This window comes from Semicossyphus pulcher, unplaced genomic scaffold (genome assembly GCF_022749685.1).
Source record: "Semicossyphus pulcher isolate SPU_LCO1_2020_fin unplaced genomic scaffold, fSemPul1.0.p SCAF_6, whole genome shotgun sequence".
Classification (NCBI taxonomy): domain Eukaryota; kingdom Metazoa; phylum Chordata; class Actinopteri; order Labriformes; family Labridae; genus Semicossyphus; species Semicossyphus pulcher.
Window position 1 is genome coordinate 33,101,299 of NW_027211737.1, and position 20,068 is coordinate 33,121,366.

The 20,068-nt window shown below is 45.4% G+C and overlaps 1 protein-coding gene across 1 annotated transcript in view; it reads left to right on the plus strand.

Moving 5' to 3' along the window:
* antxr2a (ANTXR cell adhesion molecule 2a) overlaps positions 1-20,068 on the plus strand; it is an 86,452-nt gene that overhangs the window by 14,410 nt on the left and 51,974 nt on the right. The window contains exons 7-12 of the mRNA XM_069683410.1: positions 1,004-1,084; positions 6,782-6,842; positions 7,203-7,298; positions 10,016-10,085; positions 18,155-18,233; positions 19,457-19,552. Coding sequence (XP_069539511.1) covers positions 1,004-1,084; positions 6,782-6,842; positions 7,203-7,298; positions 10,016-10,085; positions 18,155-18,233; positions 19,457-19,552 — 483 coding nt within the window. The remainder of the gene's footprint in view (positions 1-1,003; positions 1,085-6,781; positions 6,843-7,202; positions 7,299-10,015; positions 10,086-18,154; positions 18,234-19,456; positions 19,553-20,068) is intronic.

A 20,068-nucleotide genomic window follows, 5' to 3' on the forward strand; every position in this document is an offset into this window, starting at 1 on the left:
TATCTTACCTTACCTTACCTTACCTTATCTTATCTTATCTTATCTTATCTTACCTGTATGCATCATCGTAGGCTCACACACGTGTAAACTGATGTGGTGTTTAGGTGCAGAACAAAGAACACAGAGGTAGTATAAAGATGAGGAGGGCGCTGGGAGCAGCAGAACCTCGACTGTCAGCAAACTAAAATAAAATAAATATAAAGAACAAAAATATAAAACCAGTATAATAACAATAAGTGACATATGTTAAGTTGTACTATAAAAACTGTCATACTAGTTCAGCTTGTCAGGTGACAGGTACAACCGTGTGTTACGAGTGTGTGTGTTTGATTTTGATGCAATAGAAACGGACAGACTGAAACATTTATCTTAAACAGATGTTGACGTATTTTACAGCTTAAACGTGATGAATCAGATCATATTTTCATTTATTATTTGTCTCCTTAACATTTATTTTGATGTCAATTGTTTGAGCTGCAACATTTAATCAATTAAAAGTGATTAGTTGATTAAAAAATGAATAATTAATCGCATCAGGCAAAAACATTTGTAAGTGAAGTTTCTGGGCTTTGGACGGTCGGTCGGACGGAGGAAGCGCCTCGCAGACGTCACAGGATTTTGAAAGAGCATCTCAACAGCTTTTTCACTCTTTATAGACGGAACAAATATTCAGTTATTGATGGAAATCATTTCACGCTGAAGTCCGTCCTCCTCATGTCAGTGGTGTCATTAGTTTGATGTCGCTCCTCCAACATGGCGGCCTGTCCCTCGTAACCATTGGTAACAGCTCGTATTAAGTCAAAAACAAAGGAAAGATTGCCTCCAGTTTGTGATTTTTTTTTTGATGGTTGAGAAAAGTGTTTGCCACAGTCATGCCATCTGCTGCGTCTCCTCCTGCCCGAGCCTGAATGAAAGCAGAGACAGAGCTCAGTCAGAAAGAGGAAACAGAAACAGAAGAAAGCAGCGTTAAATCTGAACCTCTTCATGTTTACAACAACTCCAGCTCGCTGATATCGCCGACACCAAGGACCAAGTGTTTCCTGTCAAAGATGGCTTCCACGCTCTCAAAGGCATCGTCAATTCTGTAAGTTTGCCTCCCTTCAGCTTCTGTTTGTGCACGTGCAGCTTAAACTCTGAATTTAAACTGGCTTCCTCTCAGTGACCAAACAGCTTTTACTTTGAAAGGTTCAGCAGTGTAGTTGATAGTTCCTGCGCTGTGCAGAGACAGTCATGTTCAGTACTTTGATTTGTTGCTTTCGTTTCATTAGACAACTTTTAAATTCATGAAACATTCATGTTGGTTAATATTGCAAAGAGAATATATCCCTTTAATTAGTGTGTGCGTGTGTTAGAAGTGTGTGCGTGTGTTAGGAATGTGTGCGTGTGTGTTAGAAGTGTGTGCGTGTGTTAGAAGTGTGTGCGTGTGTGTTAGAAGTGTGTGCGTGTGTTAGAAGTGCGTGCGTGTGTTAGAAGTGTGTGCTTGTGTGTTAGAAGTGTGTGCGTGTGTGTTAGAAGTGCGTGTGTGTTAGAAGTGTGTGCGTGTGTGTGTTAGAAGTGTGTGCGTGTTAGAAGTGTGTGCGTGTGTTAGAAGTGTGTGCGTGTGTGTTAGAAGTGCGTGTGTGTTAGAAGTGTGTGCTTGTGTGTTAGAAGTGTGTGCGTGTGTGTGTTAGAAGTGCGTGTGCTAGAAGTGTGTGCGTGTGTTAGAAGTGTGTGCGTGTGTGTTAGAAGTGTGTGCGTGTTAGAAGTGCGTGTGTGTTAGAAGTGCGTGTGTGTGTTAGAAGTGTGTGTGTGTGTGTTAGAAGTGTGTGTGTGTGTGAGAAGTGTGTGCGTGTGTGTTAGAAGTGTGTGCGTGTGTGTTAGAAGTGCGTGTGTTAGAAGTGTGTGTGTGTGTTAGAAGTGTGTGCGTGTGTGTTAGAAGTGTGTACGTGTGTTAGAAGTGCGTGTGTTAGAAGTGTGTACGTGTGTTAGAAGTGTGTGCGTGTGTGTTAGAAGTGTGTGCGTGTGTGTTAGAAGTGTGTACGTGTGTTAGAAGTGTGTGCGTGTGTGTTAGAAGTGTGTGCGTGTGTGTTAGAAGTGCGTGTGTGTTAGAAGTGTGTGCGTGTGTGTTAGAAGTGTGTGTGTGTTAGAAGTGTGTGTGTTAGAAGTGCGTGTGTTAGAAGTGTGTGCGTGTGTGTTAGAAGTGTGTGCGTGTGTGTTAGAAGTGTGTGCGTGTGTGTGTCAGAAGTGCGTGTGTGTGTGTTAGAAGTGTGTGCGTGTGTGTGTTAGAAGTGTGCGTGTGTGTGTTAGAAGTGTGTGCGTGTGTGTGTTAGAAGTGCGTGTGTTAGAAGTGTGTGCGTGTGTGTGTTAGAAGTGCGTGTGTTAGAAGTGTGCGTGTGTTAGAAGTGTGCGTGTGTGTTAGAAGTGTGCGTGTGTTAGAAGTGTGCGTGTGTGTTAGAAGTGTGTGCATGTGTTAGAAGTGTGTGCGTGTGTGTGTTAGAAGTGCGTGTGTGTGTTAGAAGTGCGTGCGTGTGTGTTAGAAGTGCGTGTGTGTGTGTTAGAAGTGCGTGTGTGTGTGTGTGTGTTAGAAGTGCGTGTGTGTTAGAAGTGCGTGTGCGTGTGTGTGTGTGTGTGTTAGAAGTGCGTGCGTGTGTGTGTTAGAAGTGCGTGCGTGTGTGTGTTAGAAGTGTGTGCGTGTGTGTTAGAAGTGCGTGTGCGTGTGTGTGTGTGTGTTAGAAGTGCGTGCGTGTGTGTGTTAGAAGTGTGTGCGTGTGTGTGTTAGAAGTGCGTGTGTGTGTGTGTTAGAAGTGCGTGTGTGTGTGTGTTAGAAGTGCGTGTGTGTGTGTGTTAGAAGTGCGTGTGTGTGTGTGTTAGAAATGCGTGTGTGTGTGTTAGAAGTGTGTGCGTGTGTGTGTGTGTGTTAGAAGTGCGTGTGTGTGTGTGTTAGAAGTGCGTGTGTGTGTGTGTTAGAAATGCGTGTGTGTGTGTTAGAAGTGTGTTCGAAGTGTGTGTGTGTGTTAGAAGTGCGTGTGTGTGTGTTAGAAGTGTGTGCGTGTGTGTTAGAAGTGTGTGCGTGTGTGTGTGTGTGTTAGAAGTGCGTGTGCGTGTGTGTGTTAGAAGTGCGTGTGCGTGTGTGTGTTAGAAGTGCGTGTGTGTTAGAAGTGTGTGCGTGTGCGTGTGTGTGTTAGACGTGCGTGTGCGTGTGTGTGTTAGAAGTGCGTGTGCGTGTGTGTGTTAGAAGTGCGTGTGCGTGTGTGTTAGAAGTGCGTGTGCGTGTGTGTTAGAAGTGCGTGTGTGTGTGTTAGAAATGCGTGTGCGTGTGTGTGTTAGAAGTGCGTGTGTGTGTGTGTTAGAAGTGCGTGTGCGTGTGTGTTAGAAGTGCGTGTGTGTGTGTGTTAGAAGTGCGTGTGCGTGTGTGTTAGAAGTGTGTGCGTGTGTGTGTTAGAAGTGTGTTTGTGTGTGTTAGAAGTGTGTGTGTTAGAAGTGTGTGCGTGTGTGTGTGTGTTAGAAGTGTGTGCGTGTGTGTGTGTTAGAAGTGTGTGTGTGTGTGGTAGAAGTGTGTGTGTGTTAGAAGTGTGTGTGTGTGTGTGTGTTAGAAGTGTGTGTGTGTGTGTTAGAAGTGCGTGCGTGTGCGTGTGTGTGTTAGAAGTGTGTGTGTGTGTGTTAGAAGTGCGTGCGTGTGTTTTAGAAGTGTGTGTGTGTGTGTGTGTGTGTGTGTTAGAAGTGTGTGTGTGTGTGTTCGAAGTGTGTGTGTGTGTTTTAGAAGTGTGTGTGTGTGTGTGTGTGTGTGTTAGAAGTGTGTGTGTGTGTGTTCGAAGTGTGTGTGTGTGTGTTAGAAGTGTGTGCGTGTGTTTTAGAAGTGTGTGTGTGTGTGTGTGTGTGTGTGTTCGAAGTGTGTGTGTGTGTGTCTGTGCGTGCGTGTGTTAGAAGTGCGTGTGTGTGTGTTAGAAGTGCGTGTGTGTGTGTGTTAGAAGTGCGTGTGTGTGTGTGTTAGGTGTGTGTGTGTGTGTGTGTTAGAAGTGCGTGTGTGTGTGTGTGTGTGTTAGAAGTGCGTGTGTGTGTGTGTTAGGTGTGCGTGTGTGTGTGTGTTAGAAGTGCGTGTGTGTGTGTGTTAGGTGTGTGTGTGTGTGTGTGTTAGAAGTGCGTGTGTGTGTGTGTGTGTGTTAGAAGTGTGTGTGTGTGTGTGTGTGTGTGTGTGTGTGTTAGAAGTGTGTGTGTGTGTGTTAGAAGTGTGTGTGTGTGTGTTCGAAGTGTGTGTGTGTGTGTGTGTGTCTGTGCGTGTGTGTGTTAGAAGTGTGTGTGTGTGTCTGTGCGTGTGTGTGTTAGAAGTGTGTGTGTGTGTCTGTGCGTGTGTGTGTTAGAAGTGTGTGTGTGTGTTAGAAGTGTGTCTGTGTGTAGAAGTGTGTGTTTGATTTATGACTTTAATAAGTAGACTTTAAGATTTCCCACAATCATTCAAACTTCGGAGTTCTTCCCTCATTCCAGAAAGAACAGAAGGTCAGACGCTGGCGCACGTTGTTGGTGAGTTTGGTAAATTAGGAGGTTAAAGGTACGAAATGATTTCCTGTCTTCGTCTCAAACTGGAGCAGAACCTCAGTGAACTTCCTGCTGCTGGGTGGAGAACGTGTGGAAAGAACCGCTCCGCTTGTAGACAGAGAGGGAAATGTTTTAACCACCCTGCAGCTTGTTAGTCACTGTCCACATGACGTCCTCCTCACAGTGTTTTATTGTGTCCGGTGTCAGAGCGCTCTCTATGTGTAATGCTTTTATTCTCTATTTCATATGAAAAGCAAACTTTCAGAGTAAAAGCACGTTGAAGTCGAATCAGTGAATTTCTGTAAGTCCCAACAATAAACAGCGTTTATGTGAAGTTTCCTGCCGCCTCCTCCTCCTCTGCCAGCCAATTAGCGGTTCTTTCCATTAGCTGCAGCTTTGAGCAGAAAGCCCTGCAGGAGCTCTGTGGCCTGAGCCGGACTCCACATGCGTGTCAGAGCCGTCAGGGCCTGCAGTGTTCGGAGAGTCGAGTTCTGCAGCTGGACGGACACACAGCCAAAGGGTGTGTCCTGTTTCTGTTGTGTGATGCAAAGTGCAACTATGAGTGATTGTGTTGCTTCTAACTGTCAGAAAGGCGGGTCTGAAGCTGTGGCTCTCGGTCTCAGTCGAGACTTGCAGACAGAAATGTGTGCAGAGAAAGCTGTGAAGACGAATGTAAACCTCATTTTTATCTTTGATAGAGTTTACATTGAAGTTTGTCACATTTGTTTTTGAAGGTTAAACCGATCACATGATGATCGAAGGTGCTGGAAACCTACTTTAACTTGCACATTCATTAAAAACAGCTGGGTCATTATAGAGTATGAGTAACCCTGACGAGGAAAAAGAAACAGTTGTAACATAGCTGTAATCAGCATGTGAACCCAGCTCCTAATAATCAACATAAAGCCTCCAAGAGGGTGGAGTGTATTATTGATAGAAGAAAAGACGTGTCTGAGGAGACTCGTCCTTCCCTCTGAGGTCGTGTCACATACTTCCTGTGGTTTCATGACACAACAGCTCTTTCCTAAATGTTGCAAAGCCTGAAGACGAACGTCCTGCAGCAGAGAGCTCACCCCTCTCAGGCGAAGTGACGCTCAAACATTCCTCTCTGATGAGTAATACTGGATCCTCGCTCACTGGCCTCCTCACTCTGCTGGATCTGAAGGATTTGAGATCATGTGTGCAGGATCCTCTCTGCTCTCTGTGACCGGGACAGACAGACAGAGAGAGACGGAGAGAGAGAGAGAGCTCTGCAGAGTTTCTGACGCCTGGCTGTGTGTTTCTGTCTGCACTGGACCTTTGTTGTCTGAAGGTCTTTATGGGAAAGCCCCAAATGACTGAGCAGCCACATTGTTATCGTTAGCGTCCTTTAGCTACTGAACACATTTAGCTGAGTGCAGCAACCTTTAGGATGTTCAGATGTTATCATGTGATGTTTTGCTGTGAAGCCATCATGATCCCTCCACCTCATTATTTCCCCACGATGACTAAAGCAGCCCCCCCTCACACGAGGGCTGAGGTATCTGTTTACGGTTTGGTTTCCTGCTGCAGCCTGTAAATAACGTCTGTCACCAGATCTCACTGAAATAAAGAGCTGCAGTTTGACACCAAACTGAGGAGGACTCAACCGTCCAGGTTAAATAATGATCTAAAATAAAAACTGAACTAGCTCGAGTGGTCCTCGTTTTTGCACAGGAAACTGCAGCAGATCTTCTTCCTCCCAGCTGTCATCTACACCCCTCTCCCCTCTAATGATCCCATATCAAACCATCAGATGTAATAAGGCGTCTGTAAACACTCCCTCTTCCCCTCCTCAGATTGAAGTTTCAGCCAACATCACATGAAAGCTTCAAGTGTCCTGTCCGCCGTTAATATGCTTCTTTTTACCGACTGTGTTCTGGGATTTGCATAGTTTGTCCTCTGTTGATTTATTGAATCACAGCGGCTCGTTCAGTGCGGTGACAGTGGGCTCACACAGGCCTCTTTATATGATAATGCAGCTCCGCAGAGCTTTTTAATAGAACTCAGAAATGTAATAGTTTTGCATAATTTTCCCATAAAGGCCGACACAGCTGCCGTTCCTCCCTCCTGATATTCAGCCGCTCTCCTTCAGCCGGCGAGGCCGCGATCGGGAGCGAGACGTTTCTCAGGTGTTGCTCCCTAATCTGTTTTCTAAACTTGACAGAGGCGATAACGGCCGAGACTTGATGTATTTATTCTGCAACCTGCAGAGATAATGTTCCCATTTCATTTTTTCTCCTCCTCGCAGATATTAAAGCGATCGTGCACAGAGATCCTGAGTGTGGAGCCCTCCAGCGTCTGTGTGAACGGTGAGTGGATCCTCCTGCACGTCTGCACAGATAGATTTTGTTTCTCTCCTCTTGCTGCTTTCTAAACTTCCTCAGGTGTTAGAAAGGTGTCTCAGTTTCAAGATCAAACTTTTCAGGGTACTTCCAGGCCGGGAAAGCTCTGCGGATGGTTTTTCATCTGGATATTAACAAGGCCCCAAACTGAATTTGTGTTGAAAAGAAATATGCATTAAATCTAAGTTAACAAGAAGCTTCATCATCCAAAACGTCGTCATGGTTTTATGATGTGGGAAAATATCAGGAGACTGTCTGCATGCAGTAGAAACACCAGAGAAAGTCCACAGACTCCTGGTCTGATCTCCTGTTTGTCCACATCCACAGAGTCCTTCGACATCGTCCTCAGAGGAAACGGCTTCACGCTGGGACGCAGCAACGAAGGCGTCGTCTGCAGCTTCATCGTCGACCAGCAAACCTTCAGTAAGTCTGACAGGACAGAGTGTCGCCCCGCTTACAGAACTAAAACCACTGAACACCACTTGGCTCTCAGCAGGTGTTGGCTGCTAGTAGAAGAAAGACTGTGGTGTTACACGTTAACCAGCATCATACAGTAAATGTGATCTGGATCACGTCTCTCCTTCAGACCTGCAGGTCCTCTGGCAACAGCAGGGATCACTCGGCGCATTAAAAGTCCTGCAACCATTTTTTTTGTTTGTTTGTTTGTTTGTTTGTTTGTTTTTTGCAGGCCTGAGAAATGAAGCCAACACTGAAGGTCCAAAGGCTGCAGTTCCTCTGGTGTCCACTTGAGGCTGTCTCCAGCAGTGAGTCAGTCCCCATAGAGCCCCATGTTAAACTTTACAGCAGAAATAAACATGTTTACAGCCTGGTGCAAAAAACAGTTTGGGTCTCTATAGCTCATTTCTCTCTTCATGACACCTGTACGTGGAGAATCTTTATACAGCTCACCTGTTTACATTATATTAAGGCTTAAAGTGATGCAGCATTAGGGGCGGGGCCTCTTTGAGTGACAGCTGGGAGCTGCTAGCTGTCTGCTAGGTGTCCCCTCAGCTAACTCAGTCACTGAACGTAACCTCTGGGCCGTGTTTGTGCTGTTGGAGCCTTTTGGAGATTTGTTCATGTAAATATCAGACAGATAATCTGTGTGCGCGATTTATTGGACGAACAGAGCGTCCAACACGTCTCACACACTGTTTTGTTTGTTCGTTGTGTTTTATATGATAAGAATATGTCACATCTCCTGCAGTATTCTCGTAGCACAACACGTCTCATTCATTGCTGCGATATGAATGATGGTGGGTGTTCAGAGGAAGCCCACAGCCAAACAAACCCCTGTCCCCACATAATAATCTGTGATCTGATAACAGCTTCCTATCTGTATCTTTATGATCTAAATTGGAGAGAAGAAAGGAGGCTATGTAGGTCACTGTGCTCCTTATTTTGAGCTCTCAGTCTGTTCCGTAGAGAAATCCTTTTTCAGGAAGCTAACGGGATTTGGCACCGAGAGCCAATCTCTTAAAGCTCTCATTTGGCTGCAGGATCCGTGGGATCGACGGCTGCCAATGACAACACTTCCCTCCTTGACGAGTTATTTTTGATTTTTTCAGTTTGACTGAAACACTCGAGCATATTTATTTTATTCCTTTTTAAAAAAGAACTTCTTAATCAGGAAGTGGCCGTTAGCAGATGTCTTCCTGTTAGTCCTTTCTCAGTTTAGACCGTCTCACATTCGCCCACTTGGGGCTATTTATTCCCTTATTGGCTTCTGCATGTGTTCAGTGCAGACCTTTCTAACAGTGGGGGCAGTTTATAATTATGGACAGGCATCATGGCGACTGTGCAACACACAGCACATATGTGGAACAGATGCTCCCTTCTATGAGCAGACAGGCAGCAAGAAATATCAATAATGTGAACGACCGCGGTGGCTGAAGACGATCAGGCCTCTGTCTAACCTGCTGATCAACACTCACGCACGCACACACACACACACACACACACACACACAACTTAAAACACACACACACAAACACACAACCCAATCTGGCACATTTTCCTTATCTAACCGTTGTATAACTCCCAGCGGTTCACAGAGACATCATGTGACACAGTTTGTTACAAATAAAGAAATAAAGTTTAGAACAAACTAATTCATATAATCGTCCTCATGTAATGCACAGGGTCACAGGGTCACAGGGTCACAGAGGGTTTATGAGGACTGTTGGCTCACAGTGCTCGTGTAGATAGACCAAAGTATATATGATGGACGTAGCCGCCGTGATGTCACATGGTCATTTGTCGACCGCCTTTTTGAAGCCTCGAGTTGGCTGTCAGCATGTTGGGGCCATAAAGGACCATATTTGGACAAGAGGGTGGAGCTTAAAAGGAGTGAGAGGTTAGCAAATGCTAACTAATCAAAGATAATCAGTTTGGGCCCGTGGCTAATTCATTAGCTTCTAATGAGCTAGTTAGCCGTCAGTGTTATGTGTGATGGTAGCTGACTGGAGTTTATCTATGAGACTAAAGGAGCTCAGAGAGCTGGTTCAATGTAGTCTGCAGCAGCTCCCAGCTGTCACTCAAAGAGGCCACGCCCCTAATGCTGCATCACTTTAAGCCTTAATATAATGTAAACAGGTGAGCTGTATAAAGATTCTCCCCGTACAGTTGTCATGAAGAGAGAAATGAGCTATAGAGACCCAAACTGTTTTTTGTACCAGGCTGTAAACATGTTTATTTCTGCTGTAAAGTTTAACATGGGGCTCTATGGGGACTGACTCACTGCTGGAGGCAGCCTCAAGTGGACACCAGAGGAACTGCAGCTGTTGGCACTTGGCTTCATTTCTCAGGCCTGGAGGATGCTGCTTGAATATTAATCATAAGAACTCTTATTTTTGTTATATATTTAGTATACAGTATATATTTATATTTCTAATGCTGTGCTTATTGAAAACAGAATGTGACCTCGGCATCATGGGAAATGTATTGTTTCCTCTTTTGCAGCTTTTAGCAAAGGTTAAAAAAAGTTCCTTTACATGTTACATGGAAGCAAACTGCATTAATGTCACTGAATGATGTAAATATCTGAAGTTGTCTTAAAAAGGGAAACGTGTTCACACCTGAGTGTCCTTAGAGGAGTGAATTTAACCCTTTGTTGCCTCTTTCTCCTTGTTTGTCTACAGACCAGAAGCCGAGCGCTGTGCGTAACGACTACCTGCTGTGTCCCGCTCCAAAGCTCTACGAAGTCGGACAGTAAGTCGCCCGCTCAGATGTGCTCATACTTTTTAATTACTGTCAGTGTCTCACTGTCGTACCGTGGTCTCCTGCTGACATGCTGCAGGTTTCTCCAGAACAACAGCCACACAATACATTAATAGAATAAACTACCCTCCCTTTACATTTAATTCATCAGTTCGAGATATTTATTTTAGTTTTGTTCATCATATTAATTCTTTCTAAACTTAGTAGAACTTCTCATTAGTGTCGACATGATTTAGAAATCCTCAAGCTGCTGCTGGAAGCCATTAAAAATATTTACAGTTTGAGGCTTCGGTTCTGGAGCAGAGGAAGCGAGTTAAATCTCTTTGTGCTGCTAAAACATGATGCTATGTTGTTGGTGCATAGACCAGGTCTCTCCCTGACACCTGATGGCATATTTGAGTGTGTGTTGGAGGCGTTTCTGACGCTGATATTCCTCCGTTTGCCCTGAAATCAGTCACATGTTTGTGCTTAATGTACAAAATCTAAAGTGACATTTGTTAAAGTTTCACACAAAAACCGGAGCATAAAAAATAAATCAATTTTCTAAAGGAGACATTTTGAGTTTATATGTCGTCTGATCAAATTCTTCTATTGCAAGTGAAGACGAGACGAGTGCTGATGTGTTTGTTGAAATCACACACACACACACGCACGCACGCACGCACACACACACACACACACACACACACACACACACACACACACACACTTTCCCTCTTTCTTTACCTGTCTTTCCTCTCCTCTGTGTTTAGTTAAGTTTGGTCGTGAATAACTCGTCTCTCTCTTATTGAGCTACGATGTTTAAATCCTGTCAGTCTTAGTGTCTCTGCGTCTCACACAGATTGATGTTGCTGTCTCTATAGTGCAGATAAACAGCCTAAATCTATAAACGATCTGTATGTTAAACAGTAGCTGACGGGATGCAGAGCGCGGCGCAGCGCAGAGACGCAGTAAACATTGTAGAAAAACACTCCATACATCCGCCCGCAGAGATTTAAGTGTAACTGAGTAAATATGCATTTATTCCTGCTGCACAGCTATTGTTTGATTTTAACGTCATCTCTTTTAATCCCAGAGCATAGCAGATGATCGCTGAGGCATTCGAGATGGAACAACAGATTTTAATGTCCCAGATATTCTGCAATCCAATCAAAAATGTATGATTAGGCGCTCCGCAGCTCCTGAAGCAGATTAAGTATCATATGATGAGGACGATGCTGTAACTGCTGCGATGAAGCTCACCTCAGGTAATCCTGAGATAACATGTTTATCTGACGCACAGAGCTGACGGAGGGAGCCGAGCGGGTAAACATGAAGTCAGACGTGATCTCATGCCACAGAAACCTTCACGCACTATTTAAAGTGTGCACACAGAATATCAGCACATTTAAAGGTGAGGACGTTCTGCACCTTTCAGACTGATCGCTTCACATGTGACTGACCAGTGAGACAAATGCTCCACAAGCACAGGACCAAGTGTTAATCAGTGAGAGCAAAGAGACGATAAAAAGACCAAAACATAATTAGGATCAATTTAATAATAATAGAATATAATGTACATAAAGGATTTCTGAATATTACAATTTATTGATTAAATGATTATGTGATAAATCTTTATATTATTATTATATTATATATATATATTATATTATTATCATCTAACTTTGACACATCAGAAGGAGCAGGCTGCTGTCAGCTTCAGAGCGAGACACTAAATACATCTGTGTGGTTCTGTTTACGTGTGGTTCTGTTTACGTGTGGTTCTGTTTAATGTGGTTCTGTTTACGTGTGGTTCTGTTTAATGTGGTTCTGTTTACGTGTGGTTCTGTTTACGTGTGGTTCTGTTTAATGTGGTTCTGTTTACGTGTGGTTCTGTTTACGTGTGGTTCTGTTTAATGTGGTTCTGTTTACGTGTGGTTCTGTTTAATGTGGTTCTGTTTACGTGTGGTTCTGTTTACGTGTGGTTCTGTTTACGTGTGGTTCTGTTTAATGTGGTTCTGTTTACGTGTGGTTCTGTTTAATGTGGTTCTGTTTACGTGTGGTTCTGTTTAATGTGGTTCTGTTTAATGTGGTTCTGTTTACGTGTGGTTCTGTTTACGTGTGGTTCTGTTTAATGTGGTTCTGTTTAATGTGGTTCTGTTTACGTGTGGTTCTGTTTACGTGTGGTTCTGTTTACGTGTGGTTCTGTTTAATGTGGTTCTGTTTACGTGTGGTTCTGTTTAATGTGGTTCTGTTTACGTGTGGTTCTGTTTAATGTGGTTCTGTTTACGTGTGGTTCTGTTTACGTGTGGTTCTGTTTAATGTGGTTCAGTTTAATGTGGTTCTGTTTACGTGTGGTTCTGTTTACGTGTGGTTCTGTTTAATGTGGTTCTGTTTACGTGTGGTTCTGTTTAATGTGGTTCTGTTTAATGTGGTTCTGTTTACGTGTGGTTCTGTTTACGTGTGGTTCTGTTTAATGTGGTTCTGTTTAATGTGGTTCTGTTTACGTGTGGTTCTGTTTACGTGTGGTTCTGTTTACGTGTGGTTCTGTTTAATGTGGTTCTGTTTACGTGTGGTTCTGTTTAATGTGGTTCTGTTTACGTGTGGTTCTGTTTAATGTGGTTCTGTTTACGTGTGGTTCTGTTTACGTGTGGTTCTGTTTAATGTGGTTCAGTTTAATGTGGTTCTGTTTACGTGTGGTTCCGTTTAATGTGGTTCAGTTTAATGTGGTTCTGTTTACGTGTGGTTCTGTTTAATGTGGTTCTGTTTAATGTGGTTCTATTTACGTGTGGTTCTGTTTACGTGTGGTTCTGTTAAGAAAAATACTTTTGATTTTATATCCTGACAAACACAAACACATCACTGCCAGTCACTACGTACATGTTGTTAGATATTTATATGAAAACAGGAAATGAGGTCATTGTGTTATAACCTTATTATCTGTATCTCCTTCCTTTAGTCTCATGCTGAGCTGCTGTACACGTGCAGCCGCGACAGAGGCTCTCAGGGTAGCAGCAGGTCCGCTGCTTCTTGTCCTCCAGCTGAGATACTTTATTTATTTCATATTCCTGTTTCGTTCTCATTGAACAATGTGCAGAAAATGAAACATTATAAACACAGCTGGTCTTCCAGCAGCAGCTCTTCCTTCTGTCTGTCATCCTGATATAAATCAGGAGACACAAATAGAATCAGGAACATGTCATCGACTCGCCCAGGACGCAGGAAGATGCTGAACTTGAGCGCCTACATCTGTAAAGCCCTCGCCTGCAGCTCTGAAGCTGCTGCTCCGTGCAGCCATTTGCAGACGGCCTGCTTAATTAACTCTTGGCTGCCGATGGTGACCCATTAAGTAGTTAGCTGCTACGGGCGGTGAGTAAACACATCTGCTGGAGGGGCTCTAAAAGGATGTGCGACAGATGCAGCCATTCCCTTTTCCACGCTCCCCATTTAAATAATTCACCACGCACTGACAATCCCTGCACCCAGGACCACCTGCATGGAACGAGGAGCCCCGGAAACTTCCGTCTCCGTCCATCTGTCTGCTTCTGCTCCATCACCGCTCCCGGCGCACAGGGCGCTCCGCTAACACGGCTCTACTCAGCCGGAGGAGAATCGCCGTCTCACTGAACATTTCCCCTTTTTAAGCGTGTTCTGTTACACGGGAGGCCTCCTCCTCAGCGGACTCTTCCGGAGTTTCCGTCCTGACCTCTCAGACGGGGCTTTGCTTGGTGACATATTTCAGATGCAGCAGGAGAGGAAGAGCTCAGCTGCAGCTTCCTGTCCCGGCGGGGGCTCCACATCCAGCCTGGACGTGCAGGAATCACAGCGTCCTCCGTCGCTCATGTAGGAGCACTCACAGCAGAGGCATCATCTGTGCTGACAGCTGCGGCATCAGGCCTGAAACTCTGGCATCTGCTGCAGCCTTCCTCCCCTCCCTCCCCCTGCTCCTCCCCCCTCTGTACATCCCCGTCAGGAGGCCCCGCACACCCTGCTGGGGCCCCGATCGAGAGGTTAAGTGGCTGCGCTCGTGCAGCAGCGTGTCCTCACCTGGTGTTTTCACAATAACGGTGGAGGAGAAAAAATAACTGAGGGGGGAGTCGACACCTGCTTTACAACGCAGGTACAGTAGCTAATGCTAATGCTAGTCAATAATTAAACAGGCTGTCCCAGGGACATCGCTCCATCTGCTGCAGCGGGGGGATGAAGATGTTTATGATGGAGCCGTCCCTGATCGTCCTCCATGAAGCTGGAACACCAAGCTAACGCGTGTCACTCACTCCGGGCTTCAGTCTGCTTATCCAAACTTTTTTACTGTCAACAAAACTGAGAAACAAATTCTCACTTTGAACTTTATCAAAACAACAATGAACATTTATAATCACACATTAACCCCCTCATCAAATACTCATGTTCATGTCTTCATGTAAATGTGATGTATAACTTTAACTAGACAAGGAACAATGTGACTCAGTGTTCGGAGCAAATTGTTCACTTCATTAACAAAGAAATTAAAAACGGATGACAATCAAATAAGGCCAGCTGCAAACCATAAAACAAACAGAGACCCACACCTGTGTCCTCACAAACAGCTGACATCACAGCTTCCACTCGTAGTGACTCGAGACTTTAGATTTAGATCTGACTGTGGACCGTAATCTTTCCCTAACCTCGACCAAAATGTGGTCACTGCCCAATCAGAGTCTTTCCCTTAAACATAGGGCTCTGTGTCCAGAACTTCACTAACTGGCAGTGTTTTGGACGCCCTCCATCCGCCCCAGCCTGCCTCCTCCTGCTCCCAGCGCCGTGCAGACATCTAGTGTTATAGGGAAAGAAGTTTAGTTATATGCAGCCATAACTTCCAGGAGACGGAGCTGAGCAGCACAAGTGTAATGAAAATGTGAAAGACAAACTGTATAAAGCTAAGCTACGCTAGGCCTGCTTTAAAAACAGTTTACAGTTGAAGCATCGTTGTGTTTCACTTCAGCTCGCTCACTGGGATCGTTCTCACAGGAACACACGTCTGTGATGGAGGCCGACGAGATACTAAGCCTTAGTTAAAGGCTTTTGTTTTTCATTCTGTGGCGTGCATTGTTCCCCCTCCTCTACGCCCGGGTTTGTAACGTGTGGCGCTCTGTCTCTACAGACCACATCGGCCCCTCTCTTAGAGTGCCTGTCACTTCCTCCAAATGGTGTCCGTCTCAGTGCGGAGCAGAACTTTTCCTCTGGTCCCCAGGCCTCCCGCAGACGTCCCTCCGTCAGAACTTCTGCCACACAAACTCTGCAGAGTGATGACTCCTGGATGCCGAGTGACAGCCCTCGCATATGCTTCGCTGTGAATTATTCAGCCTCCTCGATCTTCACGTCTTTAAGAGAACTTTGAAAGCCATTAGCGTCACCATTGTCAGCCGCTCCAGCTGCATCGCATCAGCAAAGCTTAGCGTCACGCCGGTTTTACTTTCTGACAGATTTCACAGCAAGCCAAAGGGGACGAAGTTTCTCCGACGTGCAGCCAGAGATCTGCAGCGAGAAGAAGCCTTATGCCATTCAACTGGTGTCCCAGAGAGGCCGAGTGGCTTTCTGCTCGTACTCTGACTGATCCCTCGGCCCCGTGACGATCTGCCCTCTCATCTCCCATTTATTCAGACATCAGCAGCGACCCAGCGAGCAGCTGCAGCTCGCTCCTCGCTGTCACTCACCGGCTTTCAGCGGCGAAAAGTTAAATGACAGCGGGGCATGTTTTAAATCATTTATCTGGATCCTTTTAATGTCACACTTTTCATTCTTCTGAAGCCTTTTTGTCTCCTCTTTGTCTCCTGGTTCTCTTGGTGTTTCCTGTGTCAGTAATGGGCATCACTATAGTGCTGCAATATATAGACGATACCGAAGAGAGCAATATCATAAAACTCAAAGATCTGTATGATCAGTCGAGGAGAGCCCGAGCATGCTCACATTGTGACGCTCAGATCACACGGAGCTGCAGGATGGCAGGGCGTCAACGGGGTGTTTTACCGGGAGCCGAGTTCTTCTCCGCTCACTCCAACTGGAAACACTGAATATGCCGGTTTCTCTTCAGCAGTCTTTGGTGGGCACAGGACATCAAGAGGTTCTGCTAGCTGAGCTGTAGCTAGCTTGTTTCTGGAGATCTCAGTTGTTAGTTCAGATATCTTCAGACAGGCTTTTACCTAAGGGTCAGGGTTAGGTCTCTTCTTCTTCAAACGGGGGTCAACACTGTCAGGAGGGGCTGCGAGCGGAGCTGCTGCTAGCTTGTTTTAGGATAGGATCACTTCAGGGTTTTAAATGGGAGCCTGATACTCCACAGAGGTCTCCTCCTCTTCACAGGAAGCAGATCTGAAGCTGCGTCGTGTTCTTTGGGGGACGCAGGATTTCATGAGGGGCTGCGAGCTGAGCTGCTGCTAGCTTGTTTTAGGTGCTCAGCTTTTTTTAGCTTTGGATCTGTCCAGTTTTTATCCACAGCGGCCTCCTCGTGTTGAAAACAAACAGCCCCGTGAGTTTAACAGGTGAGAGCTCAGCAGACAGTCTGTGCTGAAGGTTCTGGGGCTGCAGGCTGAGCTGTGTCAACATACTGAAGTTATTTAAAGGTCTACTAGAAGAGATGTTGTCACCACGTTACTGATGGTTCTTTTGTTAGTACGTCTGTGGATGAAGTGTGTGAGTTTTGTCTCTGTGCTCGGTGTCTCTGTGGGCCACGCTGACTACGCTTGGTTCGTGGTGCATTAAGGATGTTGGCCATGTCAGGCGAGGAGGAGCTTTCCTCCGCTCCTCCGGCCTGATTAACAACCTGCCCACCATTAGTAAGGACTGAGGGTGTCAGCTAAATTACCCCCCCCCCCCACCCATTCAGCACTTAGTTAACATGCAGAGACCTGGAAGGACTCGCTGAGCTGCAGAGGCGTGCAGAGGCGTGCAGAGGCGTGCAGAGGCGTGCAGAGGCGTGCAGAGGCGTGCAGCGTCTCAGCGATCCACCTCGGGTACCTCAAAAGTCCTTTAAAATACACCTTCTAAACAACATTTACAAATACATGGATAAAAAGGAGCAAGCAAGATAAAGTAATAAAATTAGGTCACGATCTGAGCTGAAGCAGCACGACGTGAGGAGCACTGAGGGCACAGACAGGCTGCTGTGACTGTAACTTACACATCAGTGTTTCGCTCGCAGGTCAGACGTCGCCTCTTCTGACTTCCTGTGTGAGAATAAAGAGCTGAATAATTTCACAATAAAATGCCGTTTGAAAAGAGTGTCACATGAACACTGAGAAGAGGAGCACACAGTGGGCGAGAGTAAGCGGTCAGACTCAGGGGGGGGCGTCCTCTCATTATCACAGCCGTCACTGTGTGTGCATGAAGAGAGCTGACTGGCAGTAACAAGGCTCCTGAACTCCTATGACTTATTTAGAGGGAGGAATGTGAGGCCAAAACGGGCGCAATTAAAACCCTAATGATGAACGGCACCGCAATCTCCATATGTCTGTTCCGCCCGATCCAATTACTGCGGGTTTAATGAGAACTCAGGAAACGGAACGAGTGAAACGCCTGAAATCCTCCCTCGGACACAAAAAGAAGTCTGCACAGTTGTGTTAGTGTGTGTGTGTGTGTGTGTGTGTGTGTGTGTGTGTGTGTGTGCGTGTTTGTGTGTTTGTGTGTGTGTGTGTGTGTGTGTGTGTGTGTGTGTGTGTGGAGGCCAGCTGTGAGTGTGTGGCAGCGTACAGGAGGCCTGAATACAAACCGGAGCAGCAGAATAATAAGAGGAAGCTCTTTGCTTTGCTGTGGATGTAGCCTGAGGCAGCGCCTCGGGCCGCCGATCCTCCCGCGGCTCAGAACAGATGAGCGAGCAGACCGTGCGTCCGATTCTCTGCAGAGTTTAATAAATATATTTCATACATTTTCTGACTTCTCTGCACCTTCGACTGATTTACTAAATATTTAACTGTAAAACCACCGGACACTTTTTTTCTTCTTTATTTCACACTATGAACAAAATTCACACGGCGGCCATTTTCCTCTGACACATGGTATTTATTGAACTTATCAATGTGACGCTGATTAAAGTCTTTACTTTCCAGGACTATGGATGTCCTCATCAGCCTGAACAACGGGAAGTCGTTCATCTCCAGCGCCTACACCATCCACGCCTCCACATGTGTGAGTCTCCATCACCTCCACACATGAAACCAGTGTACACAGTGCACGTTATTATGCAGTACATGATTTGATATGTGACACAGGTGTTACACTTCAGATGCAGCATCGAGTCTTTTACTGGTTTAACTGTGAGTTCCTTTTCAGACTGTGTGATGCTGTAGGAGGAGAGACGCATGCAGATCATTTTGTGACTGCCTTACAAATAACATGAATGAATGAATGAATGAATGAATGCAAACACATACCAGGACTGTGACTGTGGTTAACTCTCAGTTAACAGACACAAACAGACATCTGTTAGACACTTTACAGATCTAAGGATAATAATAATAATAATAATAACAATAACACAAGTATTAATATATATGTATATATATATATATATATATATGGACACACATTTGATTTCTGTTTCTGGGGTTTTGTTCTTTTACAGTTACATTCACAGAGGCTGTTATCCTCTGCTCACAGTGTTGCTCTAACGTGAGGTATAACCTGTCCAGCTCACATCACCCTCCTCCTCTGTCATCCCCTCGTTGCTCAGTAAATGTGTCAGTGTTTCAGGGATCATCCGTTTCTTTCTGTCCTCGTCAGCAGCACTTCCTCATCCTCTCCTCCGTCTTCATCATGTGATCAAACCTCTCCTGTTTCCTGCGGTCGTTACTTCAGTTTTTGTTCCACAGTTTCTCACTGGGTTTTATTGTCGTGCACACAATATGGAAGCACTGAAACAAGTGGAAAGGATGTGGACGAGCGTGAGGTCGAGGCAGCAGAAGAAACGAATAAGAATAAGATTTCTTTTTGTTTTTAATTTTGAGAATAAAGTTAAAATATTTAGAAAAATACTCCACTAATAAACGATTTGTTCTTCCTGGTATTTCCACTAAAGGTTGGACTCCTCCTCCTCCTCGTCACGTCTCTGCTCGTGCTCCTCGCACACACTCCTCTATGAACACTTCAAACTGTGTGACCTGTGTGTTTTCTTTGTCCGTGCCGCGTCTCTGTGCGATCAGCTCAGAGCGTTTCACTGCACGAGATCATTTTATTATTCATTTTATTGAAACTTCTTGGTCTGCATCTCGTCTTTTATTCTGACAGACTTTTAATGTTTCTGCTTCTTTGTTTAACATGTAGCTGTAAAAAGCTGAGGTTTGTTTTCAATGTTCAAACTGAAGAAAAGATAACAGAATGAAGTGATGACTTCCTGTCCCTCCCTCCTGTAGTCGGACGGTTTGGCGGTGGCGATCGTCTTCCTGGTGCTGCTGGTCCTCGTCGCCCTGGCTCTCATGTGGTGGTTCTGGCCTCTCTGCTGCACAATAGTGAGTGTTTGTCCAACATATTCATACACACAGCATGTTTCACTTTGGGCAAGCGCAGCTGAGGAGTCCCACCTCCCAAATAACTCCTGTTCCTGTTTTTAACTGCAATGCAAACAATGCTACCTTCTCTGGAGATGATGACCATATCAGGACTTTAATGTCTGACGCTGCTGCATTAAGGTTCAGCAGTGAGGAGGCTTTGAACATGCTGGGACAGGTGCAGACAGGTGCTGTTTCCTTGTCTTCAGAAATCCTTCTGGAAGACGTCCAAAGCGTGTGAAGCGTTAACAACCGTAACCCAGCTGAACCGTCGCGTCGTGTTCGGGTCAAATCTGACCGATTTACAACTTCCATCAGTCATAACTGTTGACCTCTGATTGGCTCCAGGCCTCAAGATATCCTCCACACATAAAACTGCTGATCACCAACCAGAGACGACCGGAGACTCGAACAGCAGCTCAGCCTGGTTCACCGCGCTCTGAGAGGAAGTGGTGTCGAGTTCACCTCCTGTTTACC